At 36.6% G+C, this 21,122-nt stretch overlaps 1 protein-coding gene across 2 annotated transcripts; it reads left to right on the forward strand.

Moving 5' to 3' along the window:
- The first annotated feature begins 1,979 nt into the window (after positions 1-1,979).
- On the forward strand, positions 1,980-14,523 carry LOC131146656 (uncharacterized). Of its 2 annotated transcripts, XM_058096390.1 has the most exons (3): positions 1,991-2,412; positions 14,009-14,059; positions 14,184-14,523. In XM_058096390.1, the coding sequence occupies exons 1-3, from the start codon at positions 2,198-2,200 to the stop codon at positions 14,197-14,199; spliced, it is 282 nt and encodes a 93-aa protein (XP_057952373.1). In that variant the 5' UTR covers positions 1,991-2,197; the 3' UTR covers positions 14,200-14,523. The 2 variants fall into 2 exon arrangements, with proteins under 2 accessions (XP_057952372.1, XP_057952373.1); XM_058096389.1 differs by having other exon boundaries at positions 1,980-2,412; positions 14,009-14,523.
- Positions 14,524-21,122: the final 6,599 nt, after the last annotated feature.

Raw genomic sequence — 21,122 nt, forward strand, 5'->3', positions numbered from 1 at the left:
TCCGGTGACTCAGTCCCTTCACCGGGTTGATGTTTGGGCTGGGTTTAATGACACTGGCCAGTAGTGATGAATCCCTCAAAATGTGTGCCAAACTCAGGCAATGCATTTTATCGAACACCTTCAAGATATCTTGAAGAAAACCAAAATTTTGTAGCCTCAACCTTTCTTGCAATTATGGAAGTTGCTGAAGAAGAGATGAAAAACTCCACATGCACGTCCCAGTGCGGTGGGGTGTGTACACCACCAGAAATTTGCACTAGGAATGGCCTTGGGGATGCTGATGATCAAGGGTTGGTGAATCTGTTGGTGGTGATGGTGTCAAGAAATTTTGGCTGGTGTGCTCAGACGACAACGAAACTTTGGTGAAGGGCCTTTCGGGGGTCTCTGTCTCCAATGGTGGCGGAGATGGTACAAGAATACTACGGCAGTGTGGTGTTCGAAAGTGAGGGGCACTGACTGTAATTTTGTTTGAAAGTTGTAGGATGATGAACAGTTACATGATATGTTTGTGAGTGCTTGGTATGCCTTTGCAACATTAAATTTAACTAATCAGGGACAATGTGGTGGCAATGTATACTCTGATGGTGGTTTGAGTTTGGGATTAGGATGACTCTTCAAGGAGATTTCTCTGGGTGGATGATTGTGATTTTCTCTAATGCCAGATGATGCCATAACAACTGTAAGGGTGTTGGCTAGAGGGAAAATAGGGAGAGAAATAGAAAGAGGAGGATGGAAGAAGAAGAGGGAAGAGGGAGGGAAGATGAAGAAAATATTTATCTAAAAAGGGAAATGAAATACACATTAAAATTTTCACACCATTATAAGAGGGCCTAAAAAGGAAAGGTTTGTTGTATCAACAATGACAACAAATTGATAGAATGAATTAATGGTAAAAATGTTAGGAATACTACAAGTTTAAAAAACGTTGTTTCTCCTCCAACTCTATATAAACTTGCATATGTAAAATGTTTTCATGTCATTTCGTTTTTGTTTGGAAGAAAAGGCCAAAATGAGTTTTGATGGAACATTCAACTTTCTCATGTCAATAGTAGATGGTTCCCTCCTTTCGAAATATTTCAGAATGAAACATTTTTGTTTTGAAGGACAAAAAGAAGATTCTTTTCAGAAGAAGGTTCTTGTTCTTGGTAGGTCAATGAAAGAAATTTAATATGTACAAAAATTATACTATTTTCACTTTATTATTATTATATTAGAAGTTTCAAAATTTAAGTTTTGGAAGGAGTAAGAGAGACTGAAGGAGCATGTGATGGGAGGTGAATTATGTTACATTGTATAGCTTTGGTTCGATGGATCATCAATAAATTGGAAAAAAAAATGCATTGAATTGCTTGTTTGATATTATATACCACATACTAATGCTCAAAAAGTTGGTACATTGATAAATTTATGATTTGTATATCTCGTCGTGTAAACTAAATCTTTCATTTATTAAAATGTTGGCACTTGAGTGCATCTTATTGTTTATCACATTAATACTCAATTTCTCGTAATGTTATAAAAACAAATCATTTATCTATTGGTATTCATGCACTTTGCACTTTTGTCCTTATAAATTTTAACACATTAAATTTGATTTTTTGTCACATCAAATATCATGATTCTACTAAAAATAATGAATCAATAAACATCCATGTGAGTGTATGTTCGCACATAGTGAAATATTAATTCAAAGGTGAAAAACATTAGCCTTCATTAAATTTTGACAAAAAATATATGCAAGTCCTAAAAATTTTTAGAACCTTTCATTGGATTTCAAGAATTTCACAAAGTGAAGTTTGCTTAAAAAACAAAAAATCACTCCTTATAGTTTACAAAAAAACAAATATTTTGAGAGGTGTAAGTATTAAAAAAATTAAATATTAAAGAAGATTTATGAATTTTTAAAACGTGAAGAAGGTGATGAAGCGGTAATAGTAATAGTGTAATACAATTTTTCTCTTTAATAATCTCAACTCGCATGGTGCGTCCTACAAGTTTATCCCCTGAGCGGTTGCCTTCCTGCTCTCCCTTTTCCTCTACAGATCCATTTAGGGATCTTGTGGAAATGGGAACCTGATCCTGCGCTTTAGCCGGTACACCAGGCCTCATTCAATTGCAGGGTGCCATACCAGAATTTGCGAGCTTTGGACTCAATGGCGTAAACCCCAAATCTCTCAAGCGAGGCGATTCAGGATTCATGGCGGGTGACTCAGACTCATCTCCTTCTCCTCGCAAACTCCTCAAACCACAAACCCTAGCCCGACCCTCATCTACTTCGTCTGCATCATGGAGTGGGCCAAGGTTGAGTCTCGCTGCTCCATGTGCAAGCGGCACTTCTCCTCCATTCGCAGGCCGCCCAAGGAAGGGGTGTTTGCTTGTGAACGGATTGTCAATGTTCCTGTTCGTGATCAGGTGAGGAATATGTGGCTCTTATTGAGATGTTTTTGGTAATTTACTGTGATTCTTTAGTGCCAGTGTGACTGAAAATGATAATTTCTTTGAATGTTTTAAATTGCTTCGAAATGCTTTGTTATAGGTGTTAAAAATCAGGAAAGCCTATGAAACTAAAACTGATAAAAGGAAATTTTGGAAGAAGTCTCGGTTCAATTAATTGAAAAGTTAACTTGGCTATCTTATAGCCTTACAAAGCAAAGCTTGAAAAATAGAAAAAAAACAGCCCACGTTTTCCTAATATCGTGGTAAGACTAATTCAATCAAACAACTAACCCTTAACAATAGGGATTTATTGGCAGAGTGGTAACAAACCACTAAAGCAACCTAACGTCTAGAATAACAAACATAACAATTCCTCCCTTAAACTGAATGCTTCAAGCACTCAGTTTATATCCATCTCAGAACAAATTCCCAATAACCCTCGCAGGTTCAAGAAAACATCCAGCTTTAGTGGTTTAGTCATCACATCAGCCAACTGTTCTCGTGTCCCACAATGCACCAGCTCCACTGTACCAGCCTTTGTGAGCTCTCGAAGAAAATGGAAGCGTACATCTATGTGCTTACTACGACCATGCATTACTGGCTTTTTTGAGAGTTTGATTGCAGAACTACTATCACAACGAATAATAGTTGACTTGCCTTGATTCTGACCCAGCTTTCCTAACATCCTTTTCAACCATATTGCTTGACATGCACATGAAGCTGCAACAATAAACTCTGCCTCTGTGGTAGATAGACTTACTACTGGTTGTTTTCTTGATGACCAGGATACTGCTCCTGAACTCAGCAAAAACACATAGCCTGAAGTACTTTTTCTGTCCTCCGAATCTCCAGCATAATCATTATCACTGTATGCCACAAGTTCATTATCTCCTCCCTTCTTATAGAAAATTCCAAACCCAGTTGTACCTTTCAAATATCTCAGCACCCTTTTTGTTGCCTGTAAATGAAGCTCAGGAGGATTCTCCATATATCTACTGATAAGACTCACCACAAACATCATGTCAGGTCGAGTAGCTGTCAGATACATGAGACTACCCACAATCTGTTTATAGTAAGTCTTGTCCACCTTAACTCCACCTTCATCCTTCACGAGCTTAAAGCCAGAAATAATAGGATTATGTACAGAATTACTTTTGTCCATTCCAAACCGTTGCACCACCTCCAAAGCATGCTTCTTTTGACTGATAAAAACACCATCAGATCTTTGCAAGACTTCAAGACCAAGGAAATACCTCATCTTACCAAGATCTGTCATGTCAAACTCATGCTTCATGGAATTTTTAAACTCAGCAAACATTAATTCATCATTTCCAGTAAAAATGAGATCATCAACGTAGAGACTTACAATTAATACTTTGCCTTCTTTGCTTGTCTTGATGAACAAAGTATGCTTGTAGCCACACTTCTCAAAGCCTTCTTTCATGAAATAGGCCTCTATACGGCTGTACCAAGCACGGGGTGCTTGCTTAAGCCCATAAAGTGCCTTCTTTAACTTGTAAACCTTCTGTTCATTTCCCTTTTGCACATAACCACAAGGCTGCTCCACAAAAACCACTTCATTCAACTTACCATGTAAAAATGCAGATTTCACATCTAATTGGTAGTCCATCCTCTTTGAGCTGCAAGTGCTATCACCAATCGAATTGTTTGCATGCGTGCCACAGGTGCAAATACTTCAGTATAGTCTACCCCATGTTGTTGAGTATACCCCTTCGCTACAAGCCTAGCCTTGTATTTGTCTACTTCTCCATTTTCATTAAACTTGGTCTTATAAATCCATTTCACTCCAATTTTTTTTGCTCCCTTAGGTAACTCCTTCAATTCCTACGTGTCATTGTTGTTTATTGCTTCCATTTCTAAATCCATGGCTCTCCTCCATTTCTTACTCTTCACAGCATCTTCAAAATGAATAGGATCAGTAGTTGCAAACGTGGCCAAATAAGCTTCATTATCTTCTTCAGAAATGCCTTCTCCTGTTTCATAATCTCTCATCCAGATTGGTGGTCTCCTATTTCTCCCTTCATTCGAGCTAGGAGAGCTTTCTTCAATCAAGGAATCTGAGGAAAAATTCTCTTCGGCTGCGTCTACTAGCTTCAGGATCATTTGCTGCAGGGTCAAATTCATATTCGCTCCCCTCTTCATTATCTTCAAACATAGCTGCTTCCTCCTCAAGATCACCCCATTCCAAGTCACACACAATGGATTCTTCATGTTTCTTGTCCCAATCCCAATTCTTGTCTTCTTCGAATACAACATCCCTACTTATTATGATTCTTTGTGAAACTGGATCATAAAGCCTATAAGCCTTGGATTCCTCACTAACTCCCAACAAAACACAACTCAAGATTTTATCATCCAGCTTAGTTCTTTTACTGTCAGGCACATGAACATGGGAGATACATCCAAAGACTCTAAAATGCTCAACTGAAGGCTTAACTCCGCTCCAAGCTTCTTCTGGGGTCTTATTTTTTACTGCCACTGTTGGACTTCGATTTAAGACGTGCACTGTCCAATTTACTGCTTCAGGCCAGAAAGTTTTTGGAAATTGCTTTTTGGAAATCATACTACGAACCATATTCATAATAGTTCTATTCTTCCGTTTTGCAACTCCATTCTGTTGTGGTGTGTAGGCGGCTGTCAATTGTCTTCGTATGCCATTTACATCACAAAAATTGATGAACTCTTGTGATGTAAACTCTCCTCCTTGATTAGTACGTAATACTCTAATGAACGAGTTTGTTTCCTTCTCAACATGTATCTTAAAACTCTTAAAAATAGCTAAAGCTTATGATTTTTCCATCAAAAAATAAACCCATGTTTTTCTACTAAAGTCATCAGTGAAAGTAATTTAAATACCTCTTCTTGCCATTTGAGATGGGCTTGATTGGTCCACAAATATCAGCATGCACTAATTGAAGAATTTGTGAAGCTCTCCAGGTGCTTGTCCTTGGAAATGAGAACCTTTGTTGCTTCCCTACTAAACAAGCCTTACATAGCCTGGAGGGAGACTTAAACTGTGGTAAACCATTCACCATCTTCTTCTGCTGAAGAGTCTTTAAGCCCTTAAAGCTCAAGTGTCCATATCTATAATGCCAAAGTTGCACCATATCTTCCGTGATTGTGTTAAAACAAGTAGATGCTATAGGCTGAGATATAGCATGCAGTATGAACATTCGATTCGAAGCCATCTTCTTCTCCATTATTAAGCCTTTCTCAGGATGAAACACTTTACACTTTTTACCTTGAAACAGAATGTTAAGCCCCTTTTCTTGTAATTGCCCAATACTTAGTAAATTGTTCTTCAGCTTCGGCACATAGAATACTCCTGTGATAATCTGTGCTCTTCCATTAACTTGTAGCCGTACATTGCCCTTTCCCATTACAACCATACTTGAATTGTTGCCTAGCTTCACAGAAATTCTGAAACTTCCATCAAAATCTGAGAAGTATTCCTTCTTTCCACTCATATGATTGCTGCATCCCGAGTCAAGGAACCACATATCTTCTCCATTGGCCTTAATCATATCATCACAAGCCATCAGTAACATCTCTTCTTGAGTTTGAGCATAGTTGGCTTCCTTTTTTTTGCTTGGACATTCCCACTGAAAATGCCCAAGCTTATGACAGTAATAGCACTCCACTGTGGCCTTGTCAAAGCTTTGTCTGCCTCGTCCCCTTCCTCTTCCTCTAAAACTTCCACGTCCTCGACCCCTTCCTCCAAATTGATCTCCATGAGTAATCTTTAAAGCGTGTTCTTCTTCCATATGAGAACTCATGCGTTGTTCGTGCACAAGCAGGCTGCTTTGCAACTCATCAATGGTTAAGGTGTCTATATTCTTAGACTCCTCAATGGAACACACAACATAATCAAACTTTGGAGTCATGGATCTCAAAATCTTTTCAACTACAGCAACATCTCCCTTGTCCTCACCATTTGCTTTCATCTTGTTGGCTATGGTAAGAGTCCGAGCAAAAAACTCATTCACAGATTCTCCTGCCTTCATGTGAAGAATTTCAAATCCTTCCGGAGAGCTTGCAAGTGAGCACGCTTTACTCGTGTTGTACCTTGATACTTTTGCTTCAAAGAATCCTATATGTTCTTTGCTGTGTCCTTGTTGAGGATTGTCTCCAAGATCGAACGATCTATTGCTTGAAATAGATAGTTCTTTGCTTTCAAATCTTTCAACTTCTGATTTTCAAGGTTCTTCCTCTGAGCATCTGTGAGACCTTCTACTGCTGCAGGAATCCCATTTTCCACCAAGCCCCAGTACTCCTTAGAACGCAAGAAGTTCTCCATGAGCATCGCCCAATGATCATAATGCCCATCAAATTTCGGAACTGCTCGCTGCACAAAAGAACTTTCTGTCATCGTGCTTCAATCACTACACACATAGAAGACTGCTGCTTCTAATTTTAACCAGGCCCTGTGACTTGGCTCTGATACCAAATGTTAAAAATCAGGAAAGCCTATGAAACTGAAACTGATAAAAGGAAATTTTGGAAGAAGTCTCAGTTCAATTAATTGAAAAGTTAACTTGGCTATCTTATAGCCTTACAAAGCAAAGCTTGAAAAATAGAAAAAAAACAGCCCACGTTTAACAATTGCTAATATCGTGGTAAGACTAATTCAATCAAACAACTAACCCTTAACAATAGGGATTTATTGGCAGAGTGGTAACAAACCACTAAAGCAACCTAACGTCTAGAATAACAAACATAACAATAGGCATCGATTTTGCTTCCATTTTGAAATTAATATTCTTGCTTCTGAAAGCAAAATTAACTTCGTGCAACTAGTTGTGAAAGAGAAAGTTCTTCATAAGGGGCTGTTTGGTTTGTGGATCCTTCTTTATTTAAGGTGGATATGAAAAAAATTAGGTCATCCAATAGGGGCAACATGGTCCTTCCATTAGACCTTCTCATCTAATGAAAATACTCCAAATAGTGAGTTTCATATGTAGGATCTACGTATAATTCAGTGGGATTCACTGTTTGGATGAAAAGGCCTAATGCGAAGATCATGTTAGTCCGTTCGGAGGACATTTACATGTTTTGTTTGGCCTGAGAAGCGACACCATGTGAATGAAGGAATTCCTTTTCCTGGTTCCCATGCTCAGCTTTGGGGATCTTTTATACAAATAGGCATCCAAATTTGTGGGATTAAAATGTCCCTAATATTTAGTTAGGTATTATCATATGCGATTATGTTGATTATAATGATAAATATTTATAATTCTAAATGAAATAATGAAAATAGGAAGTAATATCACTGTTGTTTTTAAATAGTATAATATTAAATTATATTATACTATATTGTATTATTAATTACTTAAATCTTCTAATGACTTCTATCCTATTAATAAATGTATATTAATGTACTTTACTGTATTTTATATTAGAACAAAACACATTGACCTCATTCATATTTGGCTCCCTTGAGATTTAGCGAAAAGACAAGGACCTTCTTGAGGTTTCAAAAATCTTACATACCTCTCTTGACATTTGATATTTGGGACATTTATACCACTAAATAAATTGTTTTTTTGCCAAATATAAGGAGAGGTATGTGGAACTTTTGAAAATTTAGGGGCGGTTCCTAAAATTTTTAAAACATCAGGAAGGTTCTTGTCTTTTTGCCAAACCTTAGGAGAGTCTAGTGTCTTTCACTCTTTATATTATAATTTATTATCACACACTATTATGATATTTACCACTATAAACTGTTATAGTGCTTAAAAAAAGTATAAAGCAATATCATATTATTTTATATAATAAGATAATATTCTTATACTAAAATATGATAACATGAGCGGTACTATACCATATCATATTATAACACTAAAGTATTATAAAATAAATTCTTCTATATGATAATATGAAAATATGACCATTCTTCATATATTATTAGATAGGCAGGTCAGCGGTATTCTAATAATATTAATGAAATGTCTCACAAGATTCCATGTTGAACCAAACACAAATATCGACATCTTGTGTATGTTCTTTGGAGTCTTATAATGTGAACCAGGAAAAAATATTCTTGAATCTTTTTCAGAAGGAAAATGTTGGCCATTATGGACTCGTGACATCATGGACCCACGTGACAGAAAAAGAGAGGAAGATAGAAGCTTGTGGGCACTTGTGCCTTACTATCTCCTTTTTGTCACGTGGGCCCTTGATGATCACTGGTCCATCATGAATAACATTACTCTTTCTGGAACACCTTAGCAATATTACTAGAAACTGGGATTACCTCACTGGGATAGGACCCAACTATGTATGTTCTTTGGAGTCCTATAATGTGAACCATGAAAAAATATTTCTAAAATCTTATTCTTGGGAAGTGGATTTGTGGGAATGTCATTCGAAGGGCATTTTGACATCTTGCAAGCCAAATGCTCCCTAAGAGCAGATTTTGGATGTATTAGCCTACTTTGAAGGTAAATTTGCTCTTAATTTCAGCTTTTAAAAGCACGAAAAGCTGCTTTTGAAATGCTAGAGTCAAATGGTGCATGCAGCATAAGAGAGTGATTATGAGTTTCAATTGCTTATTGTGTGGTTTAGAGGCTCTCTTTGGTTTGCATGATAACAACACTGGAAGTAAAAATTTCGAGTTTTTTCTGCTTATTTTTAATATAAGGTTCAAGTCTCTTTTAGAGTGGAAACAAATCAGGATGATGCAGGCTAGGATAGACACTGATACATTACACAATACGTACACAGCAATACAGAAAATTTAGGGAAATTAAACAACTGCGATACCTCAGCTAATGTGTGTGCGTGCTGTTCTTGTATTTTCCCCTTTTTTACGTAAATATTCTAGTAAAATAAATTGAAGATGAATTCAGGAATTATTTTCATACACATTTCACAAATAAACATCATTCAGGCCCATTGGGTGCATTTATTTTTTGTAATTCCACTTTTCACATTCATAAAAATACAATTAGATTTATAAAATGTAACACAAAAGACCTTGTGAAACGTCAAAAGCATTGTTCGAACAATAAATTTAAACCCGAGAACAAAAGGCATGAGAAACTAGAAAAATTGATAGTCTGGAATTGTCTGGGATGTGTCTTTTTAAAAAATAAATTTATTATTTTCTGACATAAGTTGAATATCTATGCCACTGTTTTGATAGCAACTTAAACTTAAGGGGTTTTGGAGTGTCATTGCCTCCTGGGGATGCACTAAATGAGGTTGATAATCTAATGCTTCAACTGGAATGTGCAACTGTTGGGTGATGGCGCATGTATAAGTCCCCCCAAAAAAAGAGGAAAGTGCAACTTATTATTATTATTATTATTATTATTATTATTATTATTATTATTATTATTATTATTATTTTTAATGAACAAAAAATATTTACTAACATCACAAGAGAGAGAAGATACCCTACGGAGGATATGAAATCATCCAAATAACCAAAAACAAAAACTGCAGAAATTGAAATTACTAAGCAACGCCCTCCAATCTCTCAGCCTGTCGCTTCAAATAACTTCTCTAAAATGTCATGTGTAGAACACCGGAGCGGAGCGAGAAAGACCACCCTAAACCATATAAAACAACAAGAGTGCCAATGCCTGTAAAAGTTCTAGCATTGAAACTTTACCGTCATGTAGAAAATGTGATGCAGTAACAATAGTAAGGGTACTACCCAGAGGGTAAGTAGGGAGATGAATGGATGGAAGAAGAAGAAGAAGAAGGAAAAAGGAAGAAGAGAGAAGAAGATACAAGTAGGGGGGGGGGGGGGTTGCTCAGCTTAACTTCACCTTTCAAATTCTCTAAAAACTGCTCTTACAAGCTTAGACACCCTATTTACAAGAAAGTCTAAATTATAAGAAATTATGCATAAACCCCTAAAGATACAAAAATTATAGATAAACCCCTAAAATATCCTTGTATTATGAACAATCCCCCAATCACACAGGAGCCTTCTACACATTGAACTATGGCGAGGATGTGATGATAGCTTCGTACACGTAAGCAGCTGCCTCCTTTAAAAACAAGATTAAATTGGTGAATTATGAAATTCAAGAATTTTGAAATGTGGAAGACTTGATGAAATTAAAAGTTAGGACCTTGTTTGTTACGATTATCATATTTTGGCATATTTTGCTTGTTATAGAAGCTATCCTGGGTTTTCCTTTGATTTGAGACTTACCTTTGTTTTTAATGTTTTAGTTATGAATGTAGTGAGTTTACAACATATAATTTTAATTTTCTGTTTATCTTTATTTTGAAAATATTATAGAAATATTTAATTAGATTATTATGATCCATTGGTTGGATCACTGATCCGGTGACTCAGTCCCTTCACCGGGTTGATGTTTGGGCTGGGTTTAATGACACTGGCCAGTAGTGATTGATCCCTCAAAATGTGTGCCAAACTCAGACAATGCATTTTATCGAACACCTTGAAGAAAACCAAAGTTTTGTAGCCTCAACCTTTCTTGCAATTGTGGAAGTTGCAGAAGAAGAGATGAAAAACTCCACATGCACGTCCCAGTGCGGTGGGGTGTGTACACCACCAGAAATTTGCACTAGGAATGGCCTTGGGGATGCTGATGATCAAGGGTTGGTGAATCTGTTGGTGGTGATGGTGTCAAGAAATTTTGGCTGGTGTGCTCAGACGACAACGAAACTTTGGTGAAGGGCCTTTCGGGGGTCTCTGTCTCCAATGGTGGCGGAGATGGTACAGGAATGCTATGGCAGTGTGGTGTTCGAAAGTGAGGGGCACTGACTGTAATTTTGTTTGAAAGTTGTAGGATGATGAACAGTTACATGATATGTTTATTAGTGCTTGGTATGCCTTTGCAACATTAAATTTAACTAATCAGGGACAATGTGGTGGCAATGTATACTCTTATTGTGGTTTGAGTTTGGGATTAGGATGACTCTTCAAGGAGATTGCTCTGGGTGGATGATTGTGATTTTCTCTAATGCCAGATGATGCCATAACAACTGTAAGGGTGTTGGCTAGAGGGAAAATAGGGAGAGAAATAGAAAGAGGAGGATGGAAGAAGAAGAAGGAAGAGGGAGGGAAGATGAAGAAGATGGAAGTTGGGTGGAATGGGGGCTCAGGTTTAACCTCCACTTGAAATTCACATAAGAAACTGCTCCTCATGTGGTTGTGAAGACGGACTCAAAGTTCTATGTCAGATGCATAATTTCCGTGATTTGGAAAAAGGAACACCTTATCATGGTATTTGCATACTCTCTTTAATGGTTATTGCACTATAAACTGAATGTATACTAAAAGGACTAGATTAAGACAGTCTACAATATGAATTATTTATTTCTATGTTATGATCCTACTTGACATTCAGAATAAGAATGTTTTATATTTATTTAATAATTATAGAATCTTTGAGATGAAAATCTAAAACAAAATAAAGGAGAATGAGGTGCTAAAAATCTAAATTGATGAGAAAATGAAATCAAAGCAATGATAGAATGAAACCTCACTGCATAGTTGATGCAGAGCAGATGTAATGGAATGATGTGGATCTGCAGTAATGGGAATTGCCAAAAGAAAAATACTCAGAGAAATAGAAATAAGGAGATGCGAGGAGAAGAAGAAGAAGAGGAAGGAATGGGAAGAACAGAGAAGGAAGGTGGATATAAAGGTGGGGGTGAAGAACTTGCCTCAACTTCTCAATTCAAATTTACATTTACATGGATTTAACACCCTATTTATAAGAGAGCTTAAAGTACAAGAAAATTGCAAACAAGGCCCCCCTAAAGATAGAAGAAATTACAGATAAACTGTTAAAGAAACATCTTACAGAATCACTCCCAGGACACATAAGCCGACTATAAATTCAACTAACATTTGTTATAACTTCTAATTAACCAAATGCATTTGGGTTTGGGACTCAACAATACTTCAACCATATTCTTTGAAATTGGTCTCCAAATTGAGTCAGAGTGATCCACTCAATTGCCTGCTTTCCATCCTACTTTAATTCCCTCCAAAATAGAACTTGACTCTGTCGATTAGGGGAAAGCAATAAGAATTCCATCTCCATGAGAAAAGTTATGTAACTTCATAAGAAAGAAACAACTGGTGCCCATCAATTTGGTGAGTTGAAGAGGTTGAGATGGCATCAACTTATACTTCTTATTGCTAATAGAGAAGATATGAGAATTTTCATTTGCATCATGCTTAACCCTCCTGTCAACCAACTATGGACGCCCCAAATGGATATGGTAAATCTTGAGAGGAAAAGTATCACATTTCACCGTCTCTGCAGTTAGACCAATCTTGAAGGTAAGCAAGCAATGATTATGGATTTTCAAGTTGGTATTGTTCACAGAAGCAGTCTTCTATGCATTTAGATGTGGTTCAACCTTCAAATTTAACTTTCTTTGTTCTTTGAAACCACAATTGCACAACTATTATAATCAATAACCTAAGAAAATATTTTTCTTATGATTAATACCTGCGTTTGAAACATATTGGTTTGTTTCCTGTCTTCAATCTTGTGGGAGGAGAGGATAGGTCGAAGTACTAAAGCATCTTTCATGTTGAGATCTTCATCTAAGTCACTTAGGAATTCTATCCCTGCTTTGGATTGCTTCGTCATCATCGTCGTCATCTGTTTCTTCTCTCTCTCTCTCTCTCTCTATTTTTCTTGTTCTTCTTCTCTTGATGCAATTTTCCCTGACTTGATTAGGACGTTGAGCTCGATGCCCACAATCTTGACTTATGAAACACTTGATTGCTGGATGGATCTTAGATCATGAAAATAATTTGAACTTTGTAATATTATAACTATCTCATCATGATTTATGTCTTTTATTCAAGTTAGCAATTTTTGAATGGCCAACAAGTAGTTTCCATAGTATATCAATTTTTTAGTTTTACATTATATTTGTTATGATTTTCTTAATTTTTCTTTATTTTAAAAATATATATAATACATTTACACATTTTTATCTAAAAATAAAATTCTTAAAAGGCTTATGTCCGAACGCCTTATGGCTTATGCCTTGCCTCTTTAGAGTTAAAATGTCTTAGCTTATGCCATCGCATTTTAAAACATTACTGAAGATCGTGACTTCACTTATTAGCTTGTGCATACCTCAAAGCATTAGTAATAGTCTTGGTTTAAAGAGTGGTTGAGGGTAACATCATGTAATCGTGGGTTAAATGGGAAGTGGGAGTACTAGATGTTACACGGTAGGATGTGGCTGGAGTGGCCATGAATTTTTTTCAACGATTGGCAATCATGCCTAATTGAAGAATAAACATATGATCTTTTAAAATTTGATTTTTTAATGTATGTTGTTTCGCTTGACTCTACCTAAGAACGTTATTTAGTTGGGAAAATAACTTCTATATTAATTTCATCACATTGTTTTAATGACCAAATTACCGAAGTGTTCATAAATATACTAAAAGTCTAAATTGCAAAAATATGTAAATTGTTTAGGTGCACTAATAGAATTGAAATGTAAAAAACAAATGATATGTATCATTATCAGCCTGTCTCTTTGACCATCTCTCTTTTTCTCTCTCGCTCCCACATGCAATTGCATCAAGATTCAAGACGTGCACAGAGATGATGCATCGCTGTCTGGTTGCGGGGATGAGGTGACAATTATAAGATCCATGTCTCATTTCTCTCTCTTTTTTCTCTCTGTCTCCTTGTTCTGGACAATCTCTCTCCATCTTCTTTGTAATATGAAAAAAAAATGTGGGGCTTCCAATGTTGCAGCTGTTGCGGTTTGTGACAAAACAGTAGCAGCCATTGCAGCCTGTTAAGGTAATAAATCTGCCATTACGGCCTCGATTCCGACTCTCGCCGCTAAAGCCACATCGAAGGGCCAATTTTCCATATGTAATGGCTCTTATGCGCTCTGTAACAGACGCTATTTGAAAATTGTGGTAACAGTATACAATGCATTCTCCGTGTTTTGTACCTTATCAGACACTTTTGCAGACAATTCAAGCTGATTTTTTTTTTTTTAATTTTTACATGCACTGTAACTTTATGTACCAAAGATCCTCAACACAATTTGCCCACAATTCTCAATCTATTCATGCAATTTCTCAAACTTGACTCCAGTATCTTAAAGGGTAGCAGCATGGTGCACAAAGTTCCTACGTGTGCCGGGTCTGGGGTAGGGGCAGACCACGATGGTCTGTAGTATGCAGCTGTCTTACCTTATATTTTTGTAAGTAACTGTTTTCATGCCTTGAATTGCAGACCATGATGATCACACAACAACAATTTTACCCTTGCACCTGATCCTCCCCTTCAATTCGTCTTTAATCTTGAGTGTCCTGCAGAAATTAAAGAAGTCCATGTAGAAAGATCAAAAAATGCAACAACGGTCTCTGATTCTTAATGCGGATTGTACCAATGGATCCTCAATATGCGTACTAAACTTGAAACAATTAATCTTTTATCAAACAAGATTCAAAATCTCATGAAGAAAACCAAAATTTTGTGGCTGGATCCAATTTCTTGCGATGATTGAAGTTGCGGATAAAGGGGACGTTTGCACACGCCATTGTTAATGTGTGAGCTGCTGGTGAGGGTCCTCCAGCCATGCTCTTTTGCCTGGTGTGGATTTAGAGTTGGCAGTGCATAACGACAACAACAATAACAAAGCTAAGCCTCAAGTCCCAGTGCGATCGACTACATGAATCTTTTTTTGCCAATTTATGCGATCATGAACAATTTCTGTCGACAAATTCAGGGTTATTAAATCCTTACTCATTCCTAGTTATTTTTAGTCTATCCTTACCCTTTCCATTGCCCCTCATGGTAACTCACTCATTCTAATTGATGCACTATGTGACCTATGTTGCAAGTTTCAAATCATCCGAGTCGTCCCTCTCTTATCTTCTACGAGAGTTTTCGTGAATATGTTCATTTCTTAATTTATCTTTAAATGTTAAGGTTCATATCATAGTCATCTGACAAATTGTACACTAGCTCTAACACAGCCCTACGCTCATGCAATGTTAAAAAGGATTTAGGTAAAATGGACTATAGACACTATTAATTACATTTTTATATACGCTTATGCAAGAATCAAAAAAATTTTGACCAAAAGAGAAAAAAAATAAGGCTTTAAAAGAAGGTACATTCTCTAGCCATTTGCTCCCCTCTTTTCTCTGTTTTGCATGCTGAGTAATGAACAAATATTCTCTTACTTATTCCTTTACATGTTGCTATCTTTTCTTTTCTTTTCCATTTTTTTCTATTCATTTTCCTAGTTTTTTCAAATTTTGTCTCGTTCTATTATTTTCGTATTGTTTATCTGAGTTAGTATGTTGGTTTTTGTTGGACTGCGATTTTTGTAGTTTTAGTTCTAAGAATGAGCATACTAAATATAAAATTTCAGTTATATTTTTGGAGTGCTATTTTATTTGTCTAGTAACTTCGATGAGTTGTTAGAAAATGCATTCATGTTCTAATTTTTAATATTAGGTTTTCCACTTTAATAGTTACTAGTAAAACCAACTCGTTCCTCGCAGCGGACATATATATGTATTTCGATAATTAATTTTAACAATAATATTAAAATTTAGAACATTATTTTACACCATTTGTTGAATGGAATTGTCAAATATTGATATATGAATAATATAATATTTGTAAAAATTACTGTAGTACATAAAATTTTAAAAATGTTTCGAGCATGTACGTATGACATAACTTTCATTATAGTTCAATAAATGTAAAATTAATTGAAAAAAAATAAAATACAAATATATACTATACTAATAATGAATGCAGATTAAAAATTTAAAGTTTGAGTAAAATTTAAATATTTCATTTTATAACATACAGGAAGTTGAATACTATTTAAATTTACATTCATTTGTGTAATTATATATATATATAAATATATAAATATTTATATAAAATTATTATATTTTGTTATTGGAAACTTTTGGTGGAAAGTAAGTGAGAAAAATTGTATTGTATATAATATATTGATTATTTTAAAAATGATTTCAATAACTTATTCTAATTTGAAGGTATATAATGCATCTAAATAAGAATGTACCACGATATATATATATATATATATATATCCTTATTTTTGAAAAATTGTATTGTGTCGTATATATTTAATTGAATATTCTAAAACTAATTCATTAATTTATTCTAATTTAATGCATATATTGTTTATAAATAAAAAATATAACACGGTATCTATATTTCTATATTTTTGAACGGATATGTAAATTTTTTCTAATAAAAAAAATGTTTTTTTAAAAAAATAATAAAAAGTTAATGTGCCAAAGAAAGAGAGAAAGGAGTTTTAAAAAGAAAATAGACATAATAAAAAAAAGTTAGTGGCCCTGGGGCTCACTGGACCCCTCCATTTGCAGAGACACAAAATTAAATTTTCAAAAAATAGTGGGGCTCGCTACCTCTAGCGGGAGAGGGCAGTGAAAAAAAAATAAATGTTAAAAAATTTTGTGGTGCATGATACAAAATTATATATATATAAATAGTGAGGCTTACATAAGGCCCCAAGAGTGGACGGGAGAAAAAGGACAATTGCAAAAAACTAATGGATAAAAAAGGGAGAAAAAATCCAACACCTCCAAATAGAACACAATTCATCTCAAAGGCATACAAAAATATATGCCAAATCACAAAACTTTATTTATGGTTTTCATATTTTGAGTGATAGAAAAAAAAAAAACCACATAATTAATAAGTTAGCATTGCTTTCCACCAATATTCCGTGAATTAATGTAATTACGAATGTGCATGACTTTGTTGCCAATAGAATGTGCAATTTCAATATGAGCAATATATGTAAAAGCACAACCACACTATTAAGCTATCTACTAGGGCTGTAATTAGTGCGAAAGCTTGTGTAGGTTTTTGTTCATTCTATGAATAAGTTGCAATATTATTCTTATGTTAATGATTTCTATTGCGGGGAAAATTTGGTGACGACCAATAGGGGTGCACCCTTGATTGATTCGTCTTTATTGCACGGGGGTGTGAATTCCTCCCAGGTCATAAAGTGCTTGCGCCCATCATTTGGCTATTTAAGCCGTTGGCGTGAATCTCTCATTCTCTTTATTGGGTTGAAGCTGATTGCTCGTCAGAATGTTTGACCCGGAGGAGGCGTGGGTTAGGTGTTGACTTGCTCTTATTGGTTAGACTATTTTAGGTGTATCAGTTGTCTCCCCCTCAGTTTCAAATTTCTGGATGTAATTTTGAACAATTGCTGTGTCTGCACTTTTCCTCTAGAATATGTAATGCTTCTTCTTCTTCTTCTTATTCTTTTTTTTTTTTGGTGTTTCAAGCTAATATTCCAAGCTGCTTCATGGAGGACTTTTACCGAGCTGTTCCGAGCTGGGCAGAATTTGCCGAGCTGATGTTTCGAGCTAATATTCTGAGCTGCTCCGTGGGCATTTTTCCCGAGCTGATATTCCGAGTTGCCTCGAGGGGGGCTTTTACCGAGCTGTTCCGAGTTAGGCAGAATTTGTGTTCCGAGCTGCCTCGAGGGGGGCTTTTACCGAGCTGTTCCGAGTTAGGCAGAATTTGTCTTCCGAGCTACCTCGAGGGGGACTTTTACTGAGCTGTTTTGAGTAAGGCAGAATTTGCGGAGTTGATGTTCCGAGCTGATATTCCGAGCTGCCTTGAGGGAGGACTTTTATCGAGCTGTTTCGAGCTGGGTAGAATTTGCCGAGCTGATGTTCCGAGTTGATATTTCGAGCTGCCTTGAGGGGGACTTTTACCGAGCTGTTCCGAGCTGCGCAGAATTTGTTGAGCTGAAGTCCCGAGCTGCTCCATGGAGCATTTTTTCCAAGTTGCTATTCCGAGCTGCTCCATGGAGTATTTTTTCCGAGCTGCTTTGTGCTGGGCAAACTTTTCCGAGCTGAAGTCCCAAGTTGCTCCATGGAGCATTTTTTTTCCCGAGCTTCCGTGGTGGGCAGACTTTGCCGAACCAAATTCCCGAACTGTTCCGTGGAGCATTTTTTCTGAGTTGCTATTCTGAGCTGCTCCATGGAACTGATATATCCCAAATATATCACTTACTATAAATTCAAGGGAGACTAGAGCCCAACATTGATGAGGGCAATTACCACCTAAGTCAACAGCTCAGGCAGAGCAATTGACGCCAACTCCATGATGACTAGAGCAATCTACGCCAACGTTATAACAACCGGAGCAATTCACTCTTGCGCCATAATTTGCTAATAAATGGCATATCACCCTTGGGTCAAACTCCATCATTATAAATGGGGATTCAGAGAAGAGGCTAAGGTATTTTATTCTAAACTTTACTTTACTGTTGCATAAAAAATCTCTCAAGCCAATCCTTAACTTAGGCATCAGAGCAATCCCCTAGAGTACACCCGGGGTCCTCCAAGCTTTGCTTATTTATCTCTTTTCAGGTGGTCGTGATCAGGGAACGTGAAGGTCGTTCAATTTTTGGCTGCAACAGTTGGCGTCGTTTGTGGGAACTTTTTGAGAGGTTTTCTCTTTCAATCCTTGATCATGACTGCATTAGATAATTGAAGGTCGATGCATTGGCTCAATTAAGATCGTCCGAAATGCCACCGTCCGACACCTAGACGTACTCGACGCCGTCCGATCCATCGCCAATTGGGACCTTACCCAGTGCAAACTCTTCATTCGCGGAATTGGATGGGACACTACGATCAAGAACCTCCACAATCTCTTCTCCACCTACAGTGACCTCGAAGGGTACGGGTTTATTACGTTCAAGCATGTCAATGGTGCTTTACTCATGTTGAAGAAGCCAAGTAAGAAAATTGACGGACGAATAACCGGGACCCAGCTTGCGATATTGGGAAATTCTGGATCTAATATGAATCTAACAATTGATGTTTCTATGCACAAGATTTATGTAACCAACGTGCCTACTCTCAAGGTATGATTTTTTCTCCATCATACAATAATAATTCTAAAAAAAATAAAATAAATAGATGCCACAGTTTCAACGCTTGAAGAGCTTTGCCTTAATGGCTAATAATAATTAATAGAATGTTCAAGATATTTAATTGATTGAACAGTGACTTATGCACTAAATGCATAGTGTGGTTATGACAGCTACATTGCCAATCAAATAAACAAAGCTAAGCTTTAAAATTTCAATGGGTTAGCCGAATGCACCATGGGGTCAGCAATAATGACTCTTGCACATTCATGTCTTCTAAACAGTGCTCTAAACAGTGAATTTGAAATTACAATTGGAAATTTAAGTTGAAATTGTAATGCACACTGAAATTGCATAATTGTAGTAACTGCAATCGATAAAACCACAAACAGCAAAACTGAGCTTCTTAGTGACATTCAGTAAAGCACCTAGAGCCCAATCAGGCGAATAATCCACACCATAATAAAAACAAATAGTAATAAAATCACCGTCGTCAATGGTAGACATGTCGTAGATCTCAATCTTAAACTTCAATCTGCCACTGCACTCATAACTCCATCCAACATGGGACTCACGAATCAATTGGGATACAATCGAATAATCTGAGTTTATAGACCCCACATATGACACATACAACAAAAAAATAGTCTGTGAAATCTATAACATTGCACGCTTACTTGCAGTTCCCTTTGCCACAAATGATCGAACGTTTGGCGCATACACATTCAAACCCTTTGAAGCAAATCCATCATGAACCGATTAAGAATTCTAACTAATATTGAAAATACCAGAACCCACATCTTTAACCCCAATGAAATCAAAACTGCAAGAACCTATCAAATTGAACAACCATCTCGGCATTATAAATTATCAAAATGTTACTGAAAATATAACCCAAAAAATGAGCACAACTCATTAGGTAAGGAAGAATCGACCCAACTGACGAGCAACGCTTGTGAGGCCAGAAGACTGCCCAAAAAATGAGCACAACTCATTAGGTAAAGAAAAATCGGCCAAACTGATGAGCAACGTTCGTGACGCTAGAAGATTGCTCAAAAAATGAGCACGACTCATTAGGTAAGGAAGAATCGGCCCAACTGACGAGCAATGCTCGTGAGGCTAGAAGACTGCCTAAAAAATGAGCACATCTCATTAGGCAAAGAATAATCGACCCAACTGACGAGCAACGCTCGTGAGGCCAGAAGACTGCCCAAAAAATGAGCACAACTCATTAGACAAAGAAGAATCGACCCAACTGACAAACAACGCTCATGAGCCCCATAAACTGCCCAAAATATGAGCACAGTTCATTAGGTCAGAAACGACAAAAAAGAAGAGCACGACTCATGAAGCCACAAGCAGCCCAAAATGCCTCAAGAAGAGCTGCTCGACAAAAAAAAAAAAAAAATACAACTTTCGAACTTTGGAAGCCAACTTCAAAAATTCGAAACTGAAGGGGGCACAACTGATATACCCCAAATATATCACTTATCATAAATTCAAAGGAGACTAGAGCCCAACATTAATGAGAACAATTACCACCTAAGTCAACTGCTCAGGAAGAGTAATTGACACCAGCTCCATGATGACTAGAATAATCTACGCCAGCGTTATAACAACCGGAGCGATTCACGCTTGCGCCATAATTCGCTAATAAATAACACATCACCCTTGTGTCAAACTCCATCACTATAAATGAGGATTCAGAGAAGAGGTTAAGGTATCTCATTCTAAACTCTACTTTACTGTTGCATAAAAAACCTCTC

Source organism: Malania oleifera, chromosome 13, assembly GCF_029873635.1.
Source record: "Malania oleifera isolate guangnan ecotype guangnan chromosome 13, ASM2987363v1, whole genome shotgun sequence".
Taxonomy (NCBI): domain Eukaryota; kingdom Viridiplantae; phylum Streptophyta; class Magnoliopsida; order Santalales; family Ximeniaceae; genus Malania; species Malania oleifera.

What these genes read in the sequence shown, in the direction of transcription:
- LOC131146656 (XM_058096389.1), top strand. Translation starts at nt 2,287, where the DNA reads ATGGAGTGGGCCAAGGTTGAGTCTCGCTGCTCCATGTGCAAGCGGCAC. An exon ending in ATGTTCCTGTTCGTGATCAG is followed by an intron (nt 2,413 to 14,008) that starts GTGAGGAATATG and finishes AATTGCATCAAG; the next exon opens with ATTCAAGACGTGCACAGAGA.